Consider the following 21,094-nt stretch of genomic DNA (forward strand, 5'->3'; position numbering starts at 1 on the left):
CTGAAGCAGGTTCTCTAAATTATTTTTAGGCAGTTGAGGGGGGGAGGTAAAGAGCTTTTTCTGAATCTGCTGGATTTGACCGCTGTTTAACTGAATCTTCATGCCAAAGTGGCCCATTTTGGGGTGGCCTGCCCTTGGCCCCTTACATAAAGCCCTTTTGTGTGTTTATTTAACAAACCCGGAACACAGTTTTGGATGCTATGTGCTGTTCTAAGTGCTTGATAAGTGTTAACTAATTCAATCCTCATAACAGCCCTATAGCACTTCTGTGTCCCTTCAGCCCTTATTAGCCCATCTTATCAAACTGAGGCTCAGGCTCAGCATCCTGGGCAAGGTTGTTCATCACTGAGCGCCAGGGGAGGGAGCCCAAGTGCAAACCTGGGTGAGGCTGAAGCACATAGGCCTTCTGCTGGCCCTGGGGCTCCCTCTAAGTGAGCTGGGGGGTGAGATGAGAACAGGGCCCCAACTTTATTTTGTAGGACGCAGCATCTTTAAGGAGCAAAAGGGTTGTGTTGATGGAGGGGAGGGGCTATGATAAATGGGTTCTGTAGAGAAGCCCCCAGCCAGGGAGGGATCTGCGCTGGGCCTGGTGGTGTGGGGCATTGCTCGGACTGGCATGATGCCCGTTGTGCTGTGTCTTATAAAAGTCAACTTAGGGGCGCCTGGGTGGCTCAGTTGGTTAAGCGTCTGCCTTTGGCTCAGGTCATGATCCCAGTGTCCTAGGATCAAGGCCCTCGAGCCCCATGGGCCCCAAGAGCCTCACATCCCACTCCCCACTAAGCTTGGAGTCTGCTTCTCCCTCCCTCTCTGTTCCTCCCCGCTCTCTTTTTCTTTTTCTTTTTTTTTTTTTATTTGAGAGAGAGAGAATGAGAGACAGAGAGCATGAGAGGGAGGAGGGTCAGAGGGAGAAGCAGACTCCCCGCTGAGCAGGGAGCCTGATGCGGGCCTTGATCCCAGGACTCCACGATCATGACCTGAGCCGAAGGCAGTCGCCCAACCAACTGAGCCACCCAGGCGCCCCCCGCTCTCTTTTTCTATCAAATAAAATCTTAAAAAAAAAAAAAGTCAACTTAAACTATTGCTGCACTTCTTCCCCCAAGGGCCCTCTTCCTTCTCAGAACATACACTTTAGTTTATTATTTTTTTAAATGTATGGTCACCATGCCCATGGGAGAGTCAAGGTGACAGTGGGAGGCAGTAGGATATGGGGGTGGTGTACAACTGGAATCTGCTGGACTCGGGTTCAAATCTAAGTTCTGCCACTTACTGGAGAATAAAGTTAGAATCCACTTAAATGAGCCTTAAATCTCAGTGGGATTAAGTAAATGCTTCCATCTCTTTTCCCACAAGAAGTGAGCAAGGGCTCAGCTGGGCCTTGCAGTTGGGGAAGAGACTCGAGGGTCCAGGGGGTTGGGAGAGGGGGAGGGGAAGTTGGTTCCGAATTGGCTGAGAAGAAAGTCTACCTTCTGGTGTTGCTGCTAGAGGGCTGGCTAATCCCGCAGGCTGAGCAGCGGCCCCAGCGCCAGGGAGGAGAGAGACTTCCAACAAGCTCGGGAGGCAGCAACCCAGCCAGATAGAGATCTGTGACTGGCAGCTCCAGATCGACCTGCCTTCCCAATTCCTGTTCCAGAGCAAAGGTCACCCCGCCGTTTGCATCGGCCTTTTTTTTTTTCTCCTCCGGCTTTGTTTACCTTATAAGGAAGGTCAACATTACAAAGTCGAAAGTGCCTGTTATCATCCCCTGGATTTCGACAAATAGTTCCCTGAACCAGAACGTTCCATGTGAAAGATGGCTGGGCATTCAATCTTGCTGGCTGCTGTCTCAGTCCTGTCGGCCTGTCAACAAAGTAAGAGTCTCAGGCAGTGTGTGTGTGTGTGTGTGTGTGTGTGTGTGTGTGTGTGTGGCAGGGGGAGGGAGGTCTGGTTTTGAGGTTCATACTTCCTGGTGGCATAGTCTACTCTGGGTCGGGTCATCCACGCCTCTTTCCCTGGAGACAGAGATTTGGAACATTCCAGGGAATAGTTCTCGAAAAGGGGCCGAGGTAGGCTCTCTGAGCCCAGCGATTCTGCCACGTTTGTGGCTACAACCCACAGCCCAGTTCAGATGAGTGTCAGAAAAGCACCAGCTAACCTGATGAAAGAGGTCTATCCACACTAATTCGGAGTGTTCCAACGGAAACATCTTACCTGCTTTAGACCATGGCTGTGGTTTCTTGAACCCTGATCTTTTATTATTTTTTCTAATTTTACTTTTTTAAAGATTTTATTTATTTGACAGGGACACAGCGAGAGAGGGAACACAGGCAGGGGGAGGGGGAGAGGGAGAAGCAGGCTTTCCACGGAGTAGGGAGCCCAATGCGGCTCGATCCCAGGACCCTGGGATCATGACCTGAGCCGAGGCAGACGCTTAACGACTAAGCCACCCAGGCGCCCCAACCCTGATCTTTTAATTAATGTTTCTTAAAAATGAACTGCCTATGGTAGGTATGATAATCAGATCAGGTTTAAAGAAATGTGCAGAAATACGAGCTTCAGGTTAGGTGATGAATTGGAAACCTTAAAGCACCTTCCCACTAGGATTATTGGGTATATCAATTGCCTGGTTATGTAAAGAGCATTTGCTCCATGGGGGGGGTCACATTTGCTCAATTCTTATCATGTTATCTATGATATCAACTTAACATGCTAAATGGGAAAAAGGGTCTGGACACTGGGGAGCAAGACTAGGAACCAACTGTGCATATTTCTTTATTTTTCTAAGTGTGCGCCTCCCAGGAAGGGGGTGCAGAGCCAGGGTGCACAGACGGCCAGAGCATGAAGGGACCACAGCTTTGGATAAAGTCCCACCCTGCATGCATGTTCAGTGTCTTGCCTAATCAGTGTGTTTTGTGTATTTATGAAAATAGGCTACCATGACACACATTTTGTGGTTTGATTCACATTCTAGAGTAGAGCAGGATGTTTATTGCCAACTAAAGCAGCACTTGGGTCTCGGGCACGCCCCGTGCTGACCCACTGATTCACATACACCTCCACGGAAGCATACCATCCCTGTTTCCTCTTCCTCGTGCTGCCGGGAGCACAGGAGGGGGACCGCAGATGCCCCAGAGCCTCTGTCAGCCTCACAGAGAGGCTTCTGTTCGCTGGTGGGTGCAGGGGACAGTGGGAACTGTGGCCAGAGGTCAGGTGGCAGTGGGCGGGAGTGGGTGGAGAGGAGAGGGGACTGGGCCCGTGGTGGTTGGTGGTGTTAGAAAACAAAATTCAACTGAGTAAGTTGTAAAGATCTTATTGGCTTTATTCAACGAGTCATGCATCAGGCAGCATCCCATCTAGCAGACAGACAGGCGCTCTGGAGAGCTGTACAGTATGAAAGACTTACAGGCAGAAGGGGGGGATTGTTTGTGGCAAAGGGCACCTTTTTAGATAGCATTTATCTATCGGGCAGATTGCCTCACTAGTGCTAACCAGGTAATTCCAGATTGGCTGGTGTAAGATTCCACTTCTGGGAGAGGTTGAAACCGTCATTAAGTGAGGGATTAAGGCTCAGTTCCGTGATATCAGCTTAGTGCAGATAACTCCGTTTTGGGCCTGTTGTCTCTTTTTTAACAGTGGTAGACAGGGAACGTTTACTGATTGGGTCGGGGAGAGAGAGAAAGAGAGAAAGAGAAGACAGAACTGTTGAGTTGACATTAAGGACCAGAATTTGCTGCTTCTGCAAAAGTGTGGTGTTTATGGAGAAGAGACACCATGAACCATGGTAGAAGCAGGTCAGGGTTTGAAGACAGACAGTCTCCTATCTGTCCAGCTCAGCCACTTATCAGCTGGGTGCCCCTGGCCAGGATATTCTGTCCTTCAATGTCCTCATCAAAGAGGGTTAAGCAGGACGCTGGGTGAGAAATGCCCACCAGGGTGCCTGGCCTGGGGTTGGTGCTTAGCATGGTCAGTCCCCATCCTCCCCTGCTTCCGCACAGAAAGAAGTTTCCGCTGGACTGAGAGGCAACCACACAGTCAAGGAGCTGAGCTATGGCTGGGGCAGGGGGAGGGGGTGTCTCGATTCACTCACCCCAGCATACATACATCCCTCCGGAGAAAGTGAAGAAAAGAGGAAAGACAGGCATAGCAAAAGGAGAGTATTCCCAAGTAGTTTTTAGGCGACTGGTAGGGAGGGAAATAAAATGGTGCCGTCCAGAAAAGGTAAACCAGCCTTTCCACCCTCCTCATGTGATCCCAGCGGTCGCCACGGTCTCTCTAAGGCCCCAGACCTGGAAGTGCAGAAAGGGGCTTCTCCTCCTCTGGGAGACGATGGCCCAACTGACTCCTTCTTCCCGGGGCTGTGGGTGGGCTGGGCGTGGGGGGAGCATTCAAACACCCCTGCCATTGCCGGAAGCTCGTTCCTCATGGTCGCCGCTGCTGCAGACAGGTGCGGCCAGGTGCGGCCGGGTGCGGCCAGGTGCGGCCAGGTGCTACGCACAGCCAGGAGGAAGGCGGCACTTTCGAGGCTTTCACATACAGCTTCATTTCGAAGCTCTGGGTTCTTGCACCATTTACCACGTGTAAATCAAGGAGCACACATCTTTCATTGTTTCCACCTTACAGATGGAAGCAAGAAGCCTTACCAAGTGTTTTCTCCGAGGCCGTGGGGCCATGGTGGCAGCAGGGTACAGAACGGCCTCCCTATTTCCCCTTTGCAGACACATCTCCTCTTTGGCTCCAGCGGGGCTCATGACTCGTCGGCCCCCCCCGAATCGTGCTGCCTCGTGAGGATTTAGCCAGGGCTGGAAACAGTGCTCAGTCCCACATTTTCCGGATCTTCACCCTGCTCTGTCTGGCTTCAGGGTGGCACTGCAGTTTGAATGAGTGACTCCAGCTAAGCATTTATACACTTTAGATGTTCAGCTACAGCGTTTAAATCCTGAGCAACGGTTTATTTGTAGCAGAGAGGAAGTCAGGGGGAGGGAAGAGGCCTGCTGTGCGAGCCCTTACTGAACCAGGCTCACTATTTACTGACTTGTCAGAGGGGAGATAGTATTGGGTCTCAGGAGGAAATGCATCACGCCTAAGACTGTCACACAAGCTAGGAACGTGGTCCGCTAAAGGAAACTAGTTTGGAAACATGAGCAAGTAGGAAATGGATATGTAGGTACTAAAATAAGTAAGACCGGAATTGTGTTGGAGAGAACTGGTAAGGAACCGAAACCAGAAGAAATAATCTAAAGGGAAGTCATAGACCCCAGAGTTAATTATGAGGCAGAAAGAGGGTGATAAGGACAGGAGGTGAGAACATCTGACCAAGGAGGAAGCATGGGTCTGGAAGCCAATGAGCTTTACAGGGCTGGTCATCAGATGTAAGCGACTCTGGCATCGGGCTTGGATGATCTAATGCAACAAATGTGGCCAAGGAAGGAGAACAAAGTCATAATCATTTCATAGTAGGGAAACTGAGTCAGACAGGGAGGCATCGTTCCCAAAAGTTTTCTTGTGACCCTCCCTCCTGGCTCTTGTCCTCTCTAGGTAGCCAATGATCTGTTTTATGTCATTATGGATTCATTTGCATTTTTGAGAATTTTATATAAGTGAAACTATACAGTACTATTCTCTTCTGATCTTGCTTCTGTCATTCAGCATAATATGTTTGAGGTTCATCCATGTTGTTTTATGTGTCAATCGTTCATTCCTTTTTACTGTCAAATAGTATTCTATTATATGGATATACCACATATACCACAATTTGTTTATCCATTAGCTTGTTGACCAACATTTATGTTAGGGTTCTCCAGAGAAGCAGAACCAATACAACACACACACACACACACACACACACACACACAGGCATTTATTTTAAAAAATTGGTTCATAGCCATTGTGGGGCCTGGCAACTCTGAAATTTGCAGGGCGGGCTAGAAGGCTGGAAATTCCAGCAAGAATTGGTGTTGCAGTATGGAGCCTGAAGGTAGTGTGGAGGCAGAATTCCTTTCTCTTTGGGGGAACTTCAGGCTTTTCTCTTCAGGCCTTCAACTGATTGGATGAGGCCCATCCACCTAAGAAGGGTAATCTGCTTTACTCAGAGTTTACTGATATAAATGTTAATCACATCCAAAAAATATTTTCACAGAAACATCTAGACTGGTGTTTGACCAAATGGCTGGGCACCATGGCCTAGCATAGTTGACACAATAAAATTAACAATTGCAGAGCTGTTCCTAATTTTTGGCTATTATGAATAAAGCTGCTGTGAACATTTGTGTACAAGATTTGTATGGACATACGATTTAATTTCGAGGAAATAACTAGGAGTGGAATGATTGGCTATATGGTCTATGTATGTCTAACTAAAAAAATCCATTCCAAATGGTTTTCCAAAGTGATGGTACCATTTTATGTTCCCCCCAGAGTGTATGAGAATTCTGGCTGAGCCTTACCTCTCTTTTTTAATTGATATGATTTGTCTTTTTAATTTTACACATTTTAATAGGTATGTAGTGGTATCTAATTATGATTTAAGTTTGTGTTTTTCTAATCAATAGTGATGTGCCACATTTTAATCGTTAATCCCTCTATATACTTGCAGGTTATTTTGCTTTGCATGTAGGAAAGGCAAGATTAAAATACAAAGTCACACCCCCAGCAGTCTCTGGGTCACCAGAGTTTGAAAGGATATTTCGTGCACAGTAAGTAACGCTTCCCCCACCCTTCTGGGGTCTGGGCCTAGCACATATAGAGAATTCTGATCTGGGGAAAGAGGTACAGAGAAGGTATCCCACTGGAACAAGCCGTGCTTCACAGCCAAACCCCTTCTCATGATCCTTGAAGCTTGAAGCATCTAGTACATGGAGTCTCTACCCACCTAGAGGGTACACTTACAGAAAAGGCTGGGATCTTAAGAAAGACTGCTATACATCTCTAAGCATGGCAGTTTGGTTAAAGAGCCCCTTGAGTACCCTGAGAGTTCGATAGCCTCCAGCTGGATTAGCTATGACATCAATTTTCTATCTTTATTTTTCCTTTCCACGTGGAACAGAGGTGGGTCAGTCTTACCCTCTGCCCATGAACCATTTCCTAAAACCCCAAACCTGTAAGAATGAGAAAGCTTTCCATTTCACACATACTTGTAGTGATTTTCATCATCTTGTCTTTTCAGATGCACACAGAATGTTCCACCATAAACACCATGAATTTGGCTGCTGCAGATGCTAGGGCTCCCTTTAGATTTCATCCCCAAAATAAGTGCTTTTAGAAACATTGCATGTGTCACCATTTATATGTCACTTGGTTCTTTTGTTAATATTTTGGGATTTTTCATCTATGTCATGAGTGACGTGGGCCTATAATTTTCCTTTCTTCTATGATCTTTGTCTCACTTTTATATCAAGATTATACTAGTCTCATGGAATGAGTTAGAGAATTATTTTCTCAGAGAATTTTAGTAAGACTGGGAGAGTGTGTTCCTTCAAAGTTGTTAGAATTTGCCTGTAAAATGATCTGAACTGATGTTTTCCTTATGGAAAAAATTTTAAACTATGGAATTTGATTTCTTTAATGATGATTGGATTATTCAGATTTTTGTTACATCTTGAATCACTTTGGGCAAGTCATGATCCTTGAACTGACAGCATTGTTCTCTTGTCCATCTCTTTGCTTCAACAAGAATTGCACAGACTATTCCCCAGGCTTGGAAGTGTGGTATGTTAATAGAAGAGTTCATTTTAAGAGGTGCCTAAACATGTTTTTTTCAACAAAATTTTGTTGTGGTAAGAACATGTAACATGAGATATATCCTCTTAAAAATTTTAAATGTATAAAACATTATTGTTCGTAGAGGTACCGTGTTGTACAGCAGATCTCCAGAGCTTGATCTCTTACTTGACTGAAACTTTATGCCCAAGATACGATTTTCAGTAATGTTGAACTACATGATGAGAAACTCATTTCCATTTCAATTGTCTTTGAATCTTTATGATTATGTCAAGTGGAAAGCATTGGTTTGGTGCCAGTCTGTCCCACACTCCAATATTTATTTTTATCAGAGTAATACACATACGTGGTCTGAAAATAAAGTGAGATTACAAGCTTGAAAGCAACAAATAACTCTCCTTACTGCCAGTCCAACCCAGAGACAACCATTGGCACCCTTCTGACTACTACTTTTGGTATTTACTTCCATATTTCTAAACATTATGCTTTCACTGCTATTTATTGATTCACAAATTTTAGACATTATCAATTAGCTTCCTTTTATGGAAGAAAAAATTTCATGTCTCTCTACTTCCTCATTTCCTTACTTCCACCTTCCAGTACAGTTATATCACTTTGTTGAGTTAAACCAATAGCCAATGTTTATATTATTGTAATTAACTAAGTAATGTTCAAAGCTGAGTCAAATAGTATACTATGATTTCATCTCCTTCTTGTGAAATTTTTTGTTTTATCTGGGGTTAATGATTGCCTCTTTGTTTATTTGTTTGCTTAGTTTCATCCTCAAATCTTTAACAGAACTGAAAATCTTCTCTTAATACATTCAAATACATTAATCTAGCAATACCATTTGTTTTTTTTCTTGGATCATTTCTGCTTGAGTCCTCCATCTTTCTGCTCCAGTCTGGAGTATGCTTTTTAAACCTGCTACATGCTGTCATTGTGGGACCTTCTGTCATTATCCTAGGAATTTTCCTCATATCCTCCTGATTTGGATTGCCTGTTTTCCTGGATCTCCTATTTTCCTGTTTATTGGTTTTCTCTCATTTTGGTGGAACATACCCTGCAGAAGTTTCCTGAGAGAGGGTGAATAGTTGGTCAAATTTTGAGACTTCGCTTTTCTAAATATGCCTTTATTCTGCCTCACAGTTGATTGATGGCTCGGTTAGGCATGCATTTCTATGTTAAAAATCCTTAACCTTAGAATTTTGAAAATATTCCTTTATTATTTTCCAGTTTCCACTGATATTGTCATGATGTTCTGTGCCATTATAATTCCCAGTTCTTTGTTTGGAAACTGTGGAGGCTTTAGGATCTTCCCCTCATCCCAATGTCCTAAGATGTTATGGTGCTGTGCTTGCTTAGAGGCGTTTGACTTCACTCTGCTGAACCATAGATAAGGCTTTTTTATAGCCTGAAAACTCACGTCTTTCTGTTCTAGAATTTTTTTAAAATGTCTTTTTCCCCGAATTTCCTCTTCTTCATTTTCTCTGTTCCTTTATTCTTTTTATTTATTTATTTATTTATTTAAGATTTTATTTATTTATTTGACAGAGAGAGAGAGACACAGCAAGAGAGGGAACACAAGCAGGGGGAGAGGGAGAGGGAGAAGCAGACGTCCCTCTGAGCAGGGAGCCCGATGTGGGGCTCGATCCCAGGACCCTGGGACCATGACCTGAGCCGAAGGCAGATGCTTAATGACTGAGCCACCCAGGTGCCCCTGTTCCTTTATTCTTAAAACCTGTATTAGTTTTATGTTGACCTCTGGATGGGTCATCTAGTTTTCTTTTATCTTTGGTTTTTCATCTTCTTGGACTTTTGTTCTTTCTGGGAAATTTCTTGAACTTCTGCTTACTAATCTTTAAAAAAAATTCAGATATCAATTTTAATTTCTAAGAATTAATTTTTATTCTTTGTTTTTCAGTTATTGCTGCTGCTATTAAATTATCCCTTTTTTGTTTTATGGATACAGTTTAATCTCTTATATCTGAAGATTTTAATGATAATGTTTTTAAAAAATTTTTTGTATAATTTCTGTTTTTTCCAAGTTCCTTATTTGTCAATTTTAGCCTCTGTCTTTCATTTTTATTTATTATTTGCCCATTAAATATCTATTGAGCACCTCTATATGCCTGGCACTGTTCCTGTAGTTTATCAGTGAAAAAATTAGACAAAGATCCTTGCCCTCTTGAAGTTTACCTTATAGTCAAAGAAGACAGAAAGTAAACAGGTAATATTATAAGAAAATACTATATTATGCAAGAGGTGGTAAGTGTTAAGAAAAAGGAGAGCATTGTAAGGGGGCGGAGGGGTGGATTGCTATTTAGGGTGGTCAGTGTGGACCCCACTGAGAAGGTGACACTTGAGCAAAGGCTTGAAGTAGGTAAAAAGTTAGCCATGTGAACATGCAGAGGAAACCTTGAGGCCGAGGGACTAGCCAGTGCAAAGACCCTCAGTGGGAATGTGCCTGGTGGGTTAGCAAGGAAGTCAGTGTGGCTGAGAGAAGGAGTTGACAAAGTGGTAGGAGGTAAAGTCAGAAAGGTAATGGATGGATCATGTAGGGCCTTAAAAGCCATTGTAAGGACTTTGGCTTTTCTCTGAGTGAAACAGAAAGTCATTATTAGGTTTTGAGCAGAGGAGTAACACGATCTTATATTTTAAAAGGATCCCTTGGTCTGCTTTGCTGAGAACAGTCTACATGGAGGCATTGGTAAAGCAGGAAATTCGGTTAGGAGGCTAACTTGAACCAGGGACGTAGCAGTAGAGATGGTGAGAAATGGTCAGATTCTGGATATGTTTTGAGGATAAAGCCAAGAGAATTTCCTGACATAATAAATACGGAGTGTGAGAAGCGTCAAGAACGACCTCAGAGATTTGGCCCAAGCATCCCAAGAGACAACAGAGAGAGACAACAGAGAGAGAGAAGGCAGCAGGAGGAGCAGTTTTGGGAGGACGACTGGGAGGTTCTGTTTGACATGTTGTGTCCGAGATGTGACTTAGGCTACAGCTAAGGAGAGGCTGTAAGCATTGTCATTCACTAAGCTACTTGGATCCTTTCTTGTTGCGTCCGAAACAGCCTAGTACATTGTTTACACATCTGAGTAGAGAGATAGCAGGCAGGTGGATATACGAATCTGCATTTCAGCAGAGAGATCTGAGCTGGAAATATAAATTCAAGAGTCATTGGCACACAAAGATGATTTAGAACCACAAGACTGGAAGAAATCTCTTTTTTTTGGAAGAACTCTTTAAGGGAGTGGGTGTAGGTAAAGGAGAGAAGAGGAGCAAGGACTGAATCAGCCTTAGAAGTCAAGAAGACAAGGGTCCAGCAAAGAAATCTGAGCAAGGGAGATCTTAGAAGCTTTACTCAAATGTCAATGGTTCTTGATTGGCTATCTGTACCAGTTTAATAAAGAGTATCAGAAAATGAATTGGAAGCTCTGTGTGCATGGGTGGGGCTTACCGAGTGGGCAGCTTCACCAAAGGGTGATTGATGAGCAGCAGCTTTTTTTTTTGGAGAGCCCCAAATGTCATTATCTGTCGGTTCTCTTTCTGGGACCATTTGGTTTCTCTAGAGAAAACCCTTAAGCCCCCAGTGGGGACGGACAAGTATAGGGTGAGGGAGGAGGAGGTGTATAATAGGTCTCACTTCTAGAAACCTGAAAGTGTGGTGAGCGAAGAAAGGAAAGTTCTTCCACCACACGTATGCAGGTGTGCACAGTTTTCAGTACAGAATTTTATCCCTACCCTCCATTATTCCTGGACCCCCCTGTGACTCTCCGGTTCGAGTTCTCTAGACAACAGACCTCCCATCTCCTGGATGGGGAAGTAGGGATGGGGCTCAGGGGTGGAGGGGAGCTAAAGCACTCCTTATTATAGTCTGTCAACCAGTTCTTCCCTTTCAGCCTTTGGCCTCAAAGGTACCCGGAGTCCCCAGTTCCCGAGCCTCTCGGGGTTCTGGGATGAGCAGGGTCTTAGTCGTCATTGGTCCTTCCTTCTGTAGGCACTGAGGCTTCATCTGTCTGTACTCTGTCAGCTCAGCTCCTGTTCCCGAGTGCTGTCCTTCCTCAGAAATTTGCTAACATCTCTCTTCCACTGCTGTGTCTGCTCCCACTCTCTTTGTTCTTGATGACTTTATATCTATTTTTTTCCTTTACTGGCATTTTAGTGAGGTTTCGGGAGGGAGAAGAAATAAACATGGGTTCAATCTGTCATGTTTAGCATGGAGTCCTCGTGATGTGTTCTCAACACCTCTTGAACATCCATTCTCCATTCGACAGAAGGAGGGTCTCATGCTCTGAGCCTTCAGCAATCAACAGCATCTAATGAGAACTTGGCAAATTTTGTTCTCATGGGATTTATTTTTATACTTTATTTAGAAAGTGATATTCTTTTTCTACTCATAAAATTTCATTCTCCCTAAATTAAGTAAAAAAAATATAGTTGATTTATAGAAAAATAGTGTTATATGGTGACGCTAAAATTTTGACAGTGATATATTAATGCTTGAAGTTTGGGAGACACTGTACTATTTATACAAACCATCACAGGAGGAAATTCCACATCTTCCTACATTGTCTTCTGTCATCTAAGAACTTTCTGTTGGGGAGTGTTGGGCTTCTGTCACGCTCAATCCTTGGGCTGCTTCTGGTTCTGTTTGTTCTTATACTTTCCACAAATTTGATTTGTTTCAAGTTATTGCTCTCTCTTTTTTTTTTTAAGATTTATATATTTATTTGAGAGAGAGAGAGAGAGCGGGGTGGGGTGGAAGTGAGGAAGAGGAGAAGCAGGGGGAGAAGAGGAGGGAGGGGGAAAGAATCCCAAGCAGACTCTGCGCTGAGCACAGAGCCCGTCTTGGGGCTCAATCTCACAACCCTGAGATCATGACCTGAGCTGAAACCAAGAGTAGGACACTTAACTGACTGAGCCACCCAGGCACCCCCTCTCTCTTCTCTTCTATAGCTGGACACCATTTTGAAGTATATCTCTTAAGTTTTTGTTTATAAAAAAAATATACACACCTAATTTCCTTGTTAGAAGTGTTTTGTTTGTTCTGTTTGATTAATCACGGCAGAGTGAAGAGGGGTTAAAAAATAATGGCCAATAATTAGGGCAGAGGGAGTGAGGAGTCATAAAATACCCTTAAGAGCATAGTAATAATTGTCCTGGGTTCTCTCTGAAGGGTGAGTGGGGATGGCCTATTCACTTCCCTGAATTTCTTCTTAGATGTTCCATAGCACTAGACCAAATCTTTGCTTAGACTATAAGGTTTAGGTAAGTCAGGCCAAATCAGATTGAATTCATTGCTAGTGAAGCCATTTTGATTTTATCTGAGGTAGTTAGGGCAGGATCCCCTGGAATAACCAGGTCATTCCAAAGCCTACTTGGCTATTCTTGTCTTCAAGGGTAGGCTCTCTTGAGCTCTGCAAATCCCTGAGAGGAAATGCACTTTCTTTTCTGGCTCTCCTGAACCAAAGCATTGAGTCCTTCAGCCTCTCTTGAGGGTCTTACAATCGTGGCTAGATCAGAAATGCTATCTTTTCCCCTACTCTTTTTTCCTCCTGCTTTGTCCTAAGTATGGCCAAGAAGCCTGGTGTTAGGACTAATCCTATCTCTAAGTGGAAACTGACATCTCCTAACAATCACTTTGAGGTCCCTCTGACCACCACGGAAGTAACCTATTTCCTGTCTCGAGCTCACCTCAGGTTGGATATTCATTTGCCAAGCAGAGGTGATTATTATGGGGCCCAGTTTACCCATATTACCAGCCCAGGGCCTCTTCCTCATTCAGTACCTCTTCCCTTCCTATAGAGAAGGCCTTAGAGAGGACTCTCTCTAGAGTTTTGTAGTCTTTTGCCAGAATCCATTTTTAAACTTGTGAACAAAGCAACTATAGTTTCAACAAGGGCCATTCCTTCATGTTATTGCTAAGCTTAGGAAATTTTATCTAGTCTAATTTGAGTACCTTGATCCCTTTAGATTGAAGGCTTTTATAAATCTAAAAAGTAGATCCAAGTAATACCTTGATCTTGTTGCAATTTAAGTACATTCCCTCTGATTCTATTCTCACCAGAAGAGAAGAATAGCCGCTAATGACCCCACTCTTTTTCATACAGTTGGGGACCATTATTATCTTTCATCTCTGTATTTTGAGGCTAGGTAGTAATAATTCTTCAGTTTTTTTCCCCCAACCATTAAAAAATTTTGGTTGTTCTCTTTAGACTAAGATTTTTCGTATTATTTCTAAACCTGAAGCCTAGAGTATATGTAGTGTCCCAACAATGGTTTCATTAGTGCTGGGTAAGATAGAAGAATTTCCTCTCGCTTGGTTCTTTGAATGCACCCCTATTTGCTTAATATTGAATTATTCAGTTCCTGTTCCAGAATTAGCCTGTCACAAGTAAACTCAATCATCGTGAATCTGGGCATTCTTTAGAAATATTATCCTCTTCTTACGCTGCTATAGCTGTAAATTTTTTGTTTTTGCTGTTTCACTTACTTTTTATAGTTACTTTGAATTCAGATCCTGAAATTTAGAGATTAAAACTAGTGGATCTAATGTACGTCTAGAAACTATGGAGAAAGGAAAATTCACAAAGAAAAATTTTCAGGTATTGTGCAACACTGGGATTATAAGTAATGTGGATCACCTATTTTTGTAATAAGTACAAATAAGTTAAAGAGAGACAGTACCCATATCCCCATTTTTCTTATAAGAGCACCCATCTTAGATATGATATTAGCTGAAAGCCTAAGGTGTACTTATCCACCGAGTTAGAAAGGGCTAGGGGTCCCCGAGCTGAGAGAATGACTCTAAACGATGAGCTCTTCAAACTGTAGCAAGCTCCTCCACAAACCATCTGTATTAGTCAGCTCGGGCTGCTGGAACAAAATACCACAGATTGGGTGGCTTAACCAACAGACATTTGTTTTCTCACACTTCTGGAGACTAGAAGATCAAGATCTTGATCTAAGATCAAGGTTCTGGCTGCTTGGATTTCTGGTGAGAGCTCTCTTCTTTTCGCTTGCAGATGGCTGCCTTCTTGCCATCTCCTCCCTTGGTGTGTGCACTCAAGGACAGAGAAGGGGCTGGGCAGAGTGAGTCTGGGGGGTGTCGGAGAGCTCTCTGGTGTCTCTTCGTATAAGGACACCAATCCCATTAGATCAGGGTCCCACCCTTCTGACCCCATTTAACCTTAATTACTTTCTTACTCCACATACGGCCACACTGGAGGTTAAGCCTTCAACATATGAATTTTGAGGGACACCAACAGTCAGTCCATGCCACCACCAAATAGCTCTGTCACCCAAGCTGGCTGAGTCTCAGGCGGTGGGGGGACGAGAAGCAGCAGGAATGTGGATGAGCTGCGAGCCTCGCTCCCGTATCTGCTCATCCTGGTGCTTAGCAGCAGCACTCCTGAATGGGGGTTCGCTCCTGCCCTCCTGCTATCTGTGGCAACTGCCCTCTGGTGTTCCCACGCAAGGGTTGCTCGACAAGGAGCAATTCAGATAGTTAAGAATCTATATAGAAAGAGTAGCTCCAGCACCTTTCATCTGTGAACCTTTGCTGAGCATATTAACCTGTTGCTCTGACCCTCAGCCAGTGTAATAATCGAAAAGACTTTCCAGGGTCAAAAGCCAGCAGACTGAGGCTGGGTCATCTGCTAATAGAGCAAGCCGCTCATGGCGGTGGGCAGGCCACTGCTTCCGAATGAGTTACCCGGACAGAAGGAGAAAGAAAAAGGAGCAAACAAAAACTCAAAAGAGGAAAACCTCTTAAGAAGCTTCCTTTAAGTGGCCTTGTCTGTTTTTATTTCTTAAACGTGTTCTACTATTAGAAAGGTACTCTAGCTAATCAGGTTTTTCCCTTCGGTAGCTGGTTCACATTTTCTATGAACAAGAGTGTCATACACAGTCTCCTGTTGTGCCTTTATTAGAAATCTACCAAATAGCAGAGCTATTTTTTTTTTTTAAAAGACTTTATTTATTTATTTGACAGAGAGACACAGCCAGAGAGGGAACACAAGCAGGGGGAGTGGGAGAGGGAGAAGCAGGCTTCCCGAGGAGCAGGGAGCCCGATGCGGGGCTCCATCCCAGGACCCTGGGATCATGACCTGAGCCGAAGGCAGATGCTTAATGACTGAGCCACCCAGGCGCCCCATAGCAGAGCTATTCAGAAGAGTTTAAGGTCAGAGTTCTCCCAAGTGATGCGTCCATGCTGAGGGTGCACTAAGTAATCTGCTGTGAGGGTGAGGAAATTTGGGAGCTTCTATTTATATTTGCTCTTAAAATCCCATTCTTTAATTTCTATTTTGTGTGTGTTTTATCATGTAGATGATATTCTTTTCCAGTTGATTCTATGAGCTGTGCTAACTGATCAACCCCATATTCCCAGTGGCTTAACACAATGGAAGTTTATATCCTGGTCACGTAGGATCCCATATGGGGGTTCCTGGTGGAGTGGCCTTCCACATGGCCCTTTAGAGGCCAATGCTCCGTCCATCTAAGGGGTCTGTCCCCATCCATGTCCTCAGAGCTCTCTCCGCTCAACCAGTGTGTGGGGGAAGGGAGCTTGGCACCCCCACTTCTTAACCATTTGGCTCAGAAGTGACATATTTTACTTTCTCTTTCCACTGGCAGGAAATGGCCCCGCCCAAATCCAGGACGGCCCAGAATCTAATCCCTGGCTGAGCCCCTACTGCACAGCACAAACTTTGGAGGCCAGCTAGCTACCTCTGCTACATGTAGGAGGACATATGTTTGTTTGTTTTTAATGGGGTTATGCAACCATGAGAACTATACAATCAACAAAATTTGGAGACCAGTGTTTTTAGGAACTGCCCAATTTGGCTGTCAGGCCACAGTTTGATTCTTTTTTCCAAAATGAGGTGAACTGAGCTACACAGTTCATGCTGAGACAGGGTCAAACGGTACTTAGTTCGGGACTGCCCTCACTACTGCCGGCCCTTGGGTCCAAGTGAGACTCTGCAGTGGCCATGAGTCCGGGGCCCCACAGCCAGGCTCCCTTAGGGTTGGGGATGAACCCTGAGGGATTTCAGCAGCTTTAATGAGTCAATCTCCATAGGCTCCTTCAGGTCATCCTTTCTGGTGACCAGCTCTTTCTGGTTTGCCTGAGGCTTTCCTACTCAAAGTTCTGCGTCCCAGGAAACCCTAGGACAGACCGAGATAATGTATCTGGTCTCATGAATTCAAAGTCCCATGTTCAGTCTAGGGCAAACTAGGAGGATTGGTCACCCTACTGTCTTTCTAACAGACTCTTCCTGTTAATGTCCCTGGGTAGACTTTGAGGCATATGGTGACATCTGCCTATAACAAAGGAAAAGCTTCTCCCCTAATCATTTTATGGGAAACTTAAATATCAAAAGAGCACAGGATTATTGAGCAGAGAGGGCTCTAACCAGGGAAGAGTAGACAGACACGTTTCCCTCAGTGTGGGCATGCAGGAAAGGGGACAGTCCATCAGTGGCCGTAATCAGCTACCCCCTCTCTTCCATGTGAAGGGAAATGGGCACAGCCGCTTCCATTTGCAAGACTGTTTCCTGTTGCATTTGGAGACTTTTCCTGAGGATCACCTGTCATAGGGGAACAGAAGATATCTGCTTTTGTGTCCACAAGAGACCAGAAATGATTTTCATTTTAGTTTTCTTGTCAATGTAACTGTAATTAGTCACCAATAGGATTGTTAAGAACACATTTTCCGAGTTTGCTCCCCTTGAGTTAAACAATGTTTGTGGACGACTCGCTGTGAACAAGCTGTCTTGGGACACATCCAGGCATGAACCACCTAACTGTGGTGGCAGAAAGACATGGTCGCATGTTGGGGGGGCTGGGGGGGGCGGGAAGAGGACCTACTGAACAGGCAGAATGGGATGCAAGGTATGTCAGGACCAAGCAATACCCGGTATTCTCAGCAGGCAACTATAGAGAAGACCATCTGCAAATAGCCAGGCCCCAGGGCTGGCTGTAAGAGATTATTTTCAGTCTCTGAGAGGTGATATTAAGACATGGACAGAGCCTCCTTTCAGAGGGACTAGGGCTTAAGGCAGGTGAGCAGAAGTGGGGCCAGGAGCAAAGGATAATGAGCACCACTAAGAGCTGAGGCCAGGGTGGGACCAACACTGACTAACTGCCTACAGGGGACAGAGGGACAGCAGAACTGCCCAAATGCTCCAGGCTCCGCCCACCCACAGGGAGCACAAATGCAGTTACAGACACACCCTTGCCTGAATCTCAATGGCTTCTAAGCACCCCTGCTGACCCAGGACCTCAGCAGCCCCTCTCCCTGTCTTCTGGGTCACTTCCCGGAGCCCCAGGGGAGGTGCACAGGGACACAGCCCCTGCTGGCAAGCACTTGAAGGGAGGAATCCTGCCGCTGTCCTGCGAGAGTCTTCCCCCAAATCCTGTGGATGCAAGCCCCATTAGCTTTCAGAGCTAGGGGTTTCGGGGGCCCAGGCTTCAAGCGGAAGTCTTAAACGTCTTGCCTCCACTGTAGGAGTCAGTTAGCTTTTGGGTTTCTTTCAGAGGGGATTGCTCTGTGTGTGGTTATACAATCAGCGTATCTGTGGGAGGAAGGAAATTCAGGAGCCGCCTGTGTTGCCCTCTTGGTGGCAAAAGCAAAATAAAACAACTTTTTTTTTTTTTTTTTAGTTAAGGAAAGAAAACCAGTCACGGTGACCTCAGCTAGAAGATACAGGTCTTCAAGAACCGGTATCAACTATTTCTGGGCCAGTTGCCTCATAACCTTAAGTACACAAGCTTTAAGGAGGGATGTGGAATCATTTCTAATTCTCTACACTATGCCCCTGTCACCAGGATCAACTCAAGACATTACAGATGACATTAGAGTTCTTTCCGGTTGTGATACCGTCAGCAAGGAGCTCAGCCAACCGAACCAAGATCACTTGGGGGCGTAGCACGGCAAGGATGAATATAATTCATCTTTTTTTCTCTTTGCTAGGTGCAGATGAATTATCGTTCCCAGAGAACTGTTCCTTTTTGCTTAAAATAGTATCAAATTTTCCGTCCAAGTCTTCTATGAATAGAGGCAATTTGACTTGATGTTAGGACAGAGCTTTGGAATCTGGTGGTGACACAGTACCTTGGATTCTCTGCAAGGCATTGGTCAGCTTGTGTTCTCAGGACTTAGTTTTTTCCTCCATAAAATGGGAATGAAAAATACTCATTTACTTCAGGAGATTTTAGGGGAATTATTTAAAACTATTTTTTTTTTTTAAACTATTTTTTAACTGCTGAATAACTCAAGAGGAAGGCAGTGAGTGTGTAGGAATTTTTGGGAAGAGATCCGATTAATATAAATTGTGTTATTTTCTGGGTTCTTTAGAGAAGATGTGGAATGAATTTTAGGCTTGGAATAAGGGCCATCTCAAGGTCTGTCTTTTGGAAAAGAGCTAGAATTCATTCCTAATACCGGCGGCTTACATGTAAGAAAGTGCTTCCTGGCCCTGATCTGAGATTTAAACAATGTTTGAGTCTTACCTTGGAAGAATCATTTGACATGAAAAGACGTCTACGTTTTTATGTAATTCTTATAATATTTTTATAAGACGAGATTAGACATTTACCTCCAGATGAAAGCATAATGTTTTCGTGTTTAGTTTTCTCATAAAATAATCCATGTCTGAGGCGCCTGGGTGGCTCAGTTGTTAAGTGTCTGCCTTTGGCTCAGGTCATGGTCCCAGGGTCCTGGGATCGAGCCCTGCGTCGGGCTCCCTGCTCAGTGGGAAGCGTGCTTCTGCCTCTCCTCCACGCTCGTGCTCTCTCTGTTATTATCTCTGTTTCTCTCTCAAATAAATAAGTAAAATCTTAAAAAAAAAAATAACCCATGTCTTTATTTTTTCCTGCAGACAAAACTGTGTGGAGTTTTACCCCATCTTTCTGATTACATTGTGGATGGCTGGATGGTATTTCAATCAAGGTAATTTTAAAAATACGATCAACTCTGTTCTAATGATGACTGTGGTTCTTTGAACCATTAAGGAACAGATGTGCAACCATACATCTACTGATCCCGGAAATTGTTTTAAACAAAATAATCCATGTCTCTGTGCATCAAAGAGCACTGTTCTGCAGATAAGCTAACTTTGGCTTCATTTCAATTTAATTCAGTAAAAAAAAAAAAAACCAAAAAAACCCAAACTTGGAACAAACTGTATGCTGGGCATTCCTGGATGAAAATGACATGAGCTCTGTCTTCAACTCTGATTCTTTAATTCTAGTTTCTCTGCAACAATTCACCCTAATGATCATAGCTGTTATTTATTGAGCACTCACTATGTGCCAGGTACTGTTTTAAATTTTCAAACCTATCCAGGGCGCCTGGCTGGCTCAGTTGGTTAAGCGACTGCCTTCGGCTCAGGTCATGGTCCTGGAGTCCCGGGATCGAGTCCCGCATTGGGCTCCCTGCTCAGTGGGGGGTCTGCTTCTCCCTCTGATCCTCTTCCCTCTCGTGCTCTCTGTCTCTCATTCTCTCTCTCTCAAATAAATAAATAAAATCTTTAAAAATAAATAAATAAATAAATTTTCAAACCTATCCAATGTACAGGATATATAGGATTAAAAACCTTCCTATGAGGTAGGTTCTATAATTAATGCCTACTTTACAGATGAGGAAACTAAATCACAGGTTAAGTAATTTGACCAACTTGACATTCATCAGTGTAGGAGAAAATTGGCTTTCAAGTACAGGCAGGGTCTATAGGTGTTTCCCCAATAACCCAGGTACCTTTTCTTGAGTTCACAAAAATGTTCCTGTGTGTAGCAGCTCTGCAAACATCTGGGAATATCCTTGCTGAGCTGAAGGCTTAACCCAACTTGGCCTGTCTCTTTAACACCGGGGGTCAGAGTAGCACCAGATACCTTAGTTGGAGAAATTCAATCTCTTTTGCTTTCTGATAACTTTCATCACCTCATTTGGGTCTGACACTTGATGGCTAAGATTGCAGTACACCCCAATCCAGCTGCTTTCAAAGGCAACCCCATCACTGTCTTCTTGTAATTTTTACTGTCAACTGAGGAATTTCAGATAAAATGTCCTTTAGAGAGAGACTTCTTAACTCTATTCCAACTCACATTTTTGTCCCCTGAGGGCAGGAATGAAGGGGGTTGTTCCTTGTCAGGTAAGATTGCATTAACAACTAATAAGAAAAGTGCCTTTGATAATGGGACTCAGTCTCTGCTGTTTGACCCTTTGGATATTTCACTGTAATGGGCTGAATGAGGCCCACTGTCAGAAAAGGATTTTCTGTCATAATTTTCGTTCTTTCTCATGAAAAGTTAAGTTGCCTATTAATTGTCCTGAATAATTCTCATTGGCTTCGTGGGAGTTAAGTCATTAAACGGGGGGGGGGGGGGGGGGGGGGGA

The 21,094-nt window shown here is 44.1% G+C and overlaps 1 protein-coding gene across 3 annotated transcripts in view; it reads left to right on the forward strand.

The window, feature by feature from the left end:
• Positions 1 to 1,670: 1,670 nt before the first annotated feature.
• MGST2 (microsomal glutathione S-transferase 2) overlaps positions 1,671 to 21,094 on the forward strand; it is a 22,679-nt gene continuing 3,255 nt past the window's right edge. Inside the window, exons 1-3 of one of the 3 annotated variants that reach the window (XM_032412893.1) lie at positions 1,677 to 1,847; positions 6,569 to 6,668; positions 19,578 to 19,648. In XM_032412893.1, coding sequence (XP_032268784.1) covers positions 1,790 to 1,847; positions 6,569 to 6,668; positions 19,578 to 19,648 — 229 coding nt within the window. In that variant the 5' untranslated portion in view covers positions 1,677 to 1,789. Of the gene's footprint in view, positions 1,848 to 6,568; positions 6,669 to 19,577; positions 19,649 to 21,094 lie in introns of all 3 variants that reach the window. The other 2 variants (XM_032412895.1, XM_032412894.1) reach the window with 2 other exon arrangements.

The sequence above is a fragment of the Phoca vitulina genome, unplaced genomic scaffold (genome assembly GCF_004348235.1).
Source record: "Phoca vitulina isolate PV1807 unplaced genomic scaffold, GSC_HSeal_1.0 scaffold14, whole genome shotgun sequence".
NCBI lineage: Eukaryota > Metazoa > Chordata > Mammalia > Carnivora > Phocidae > Phoca > Phoca vitulina.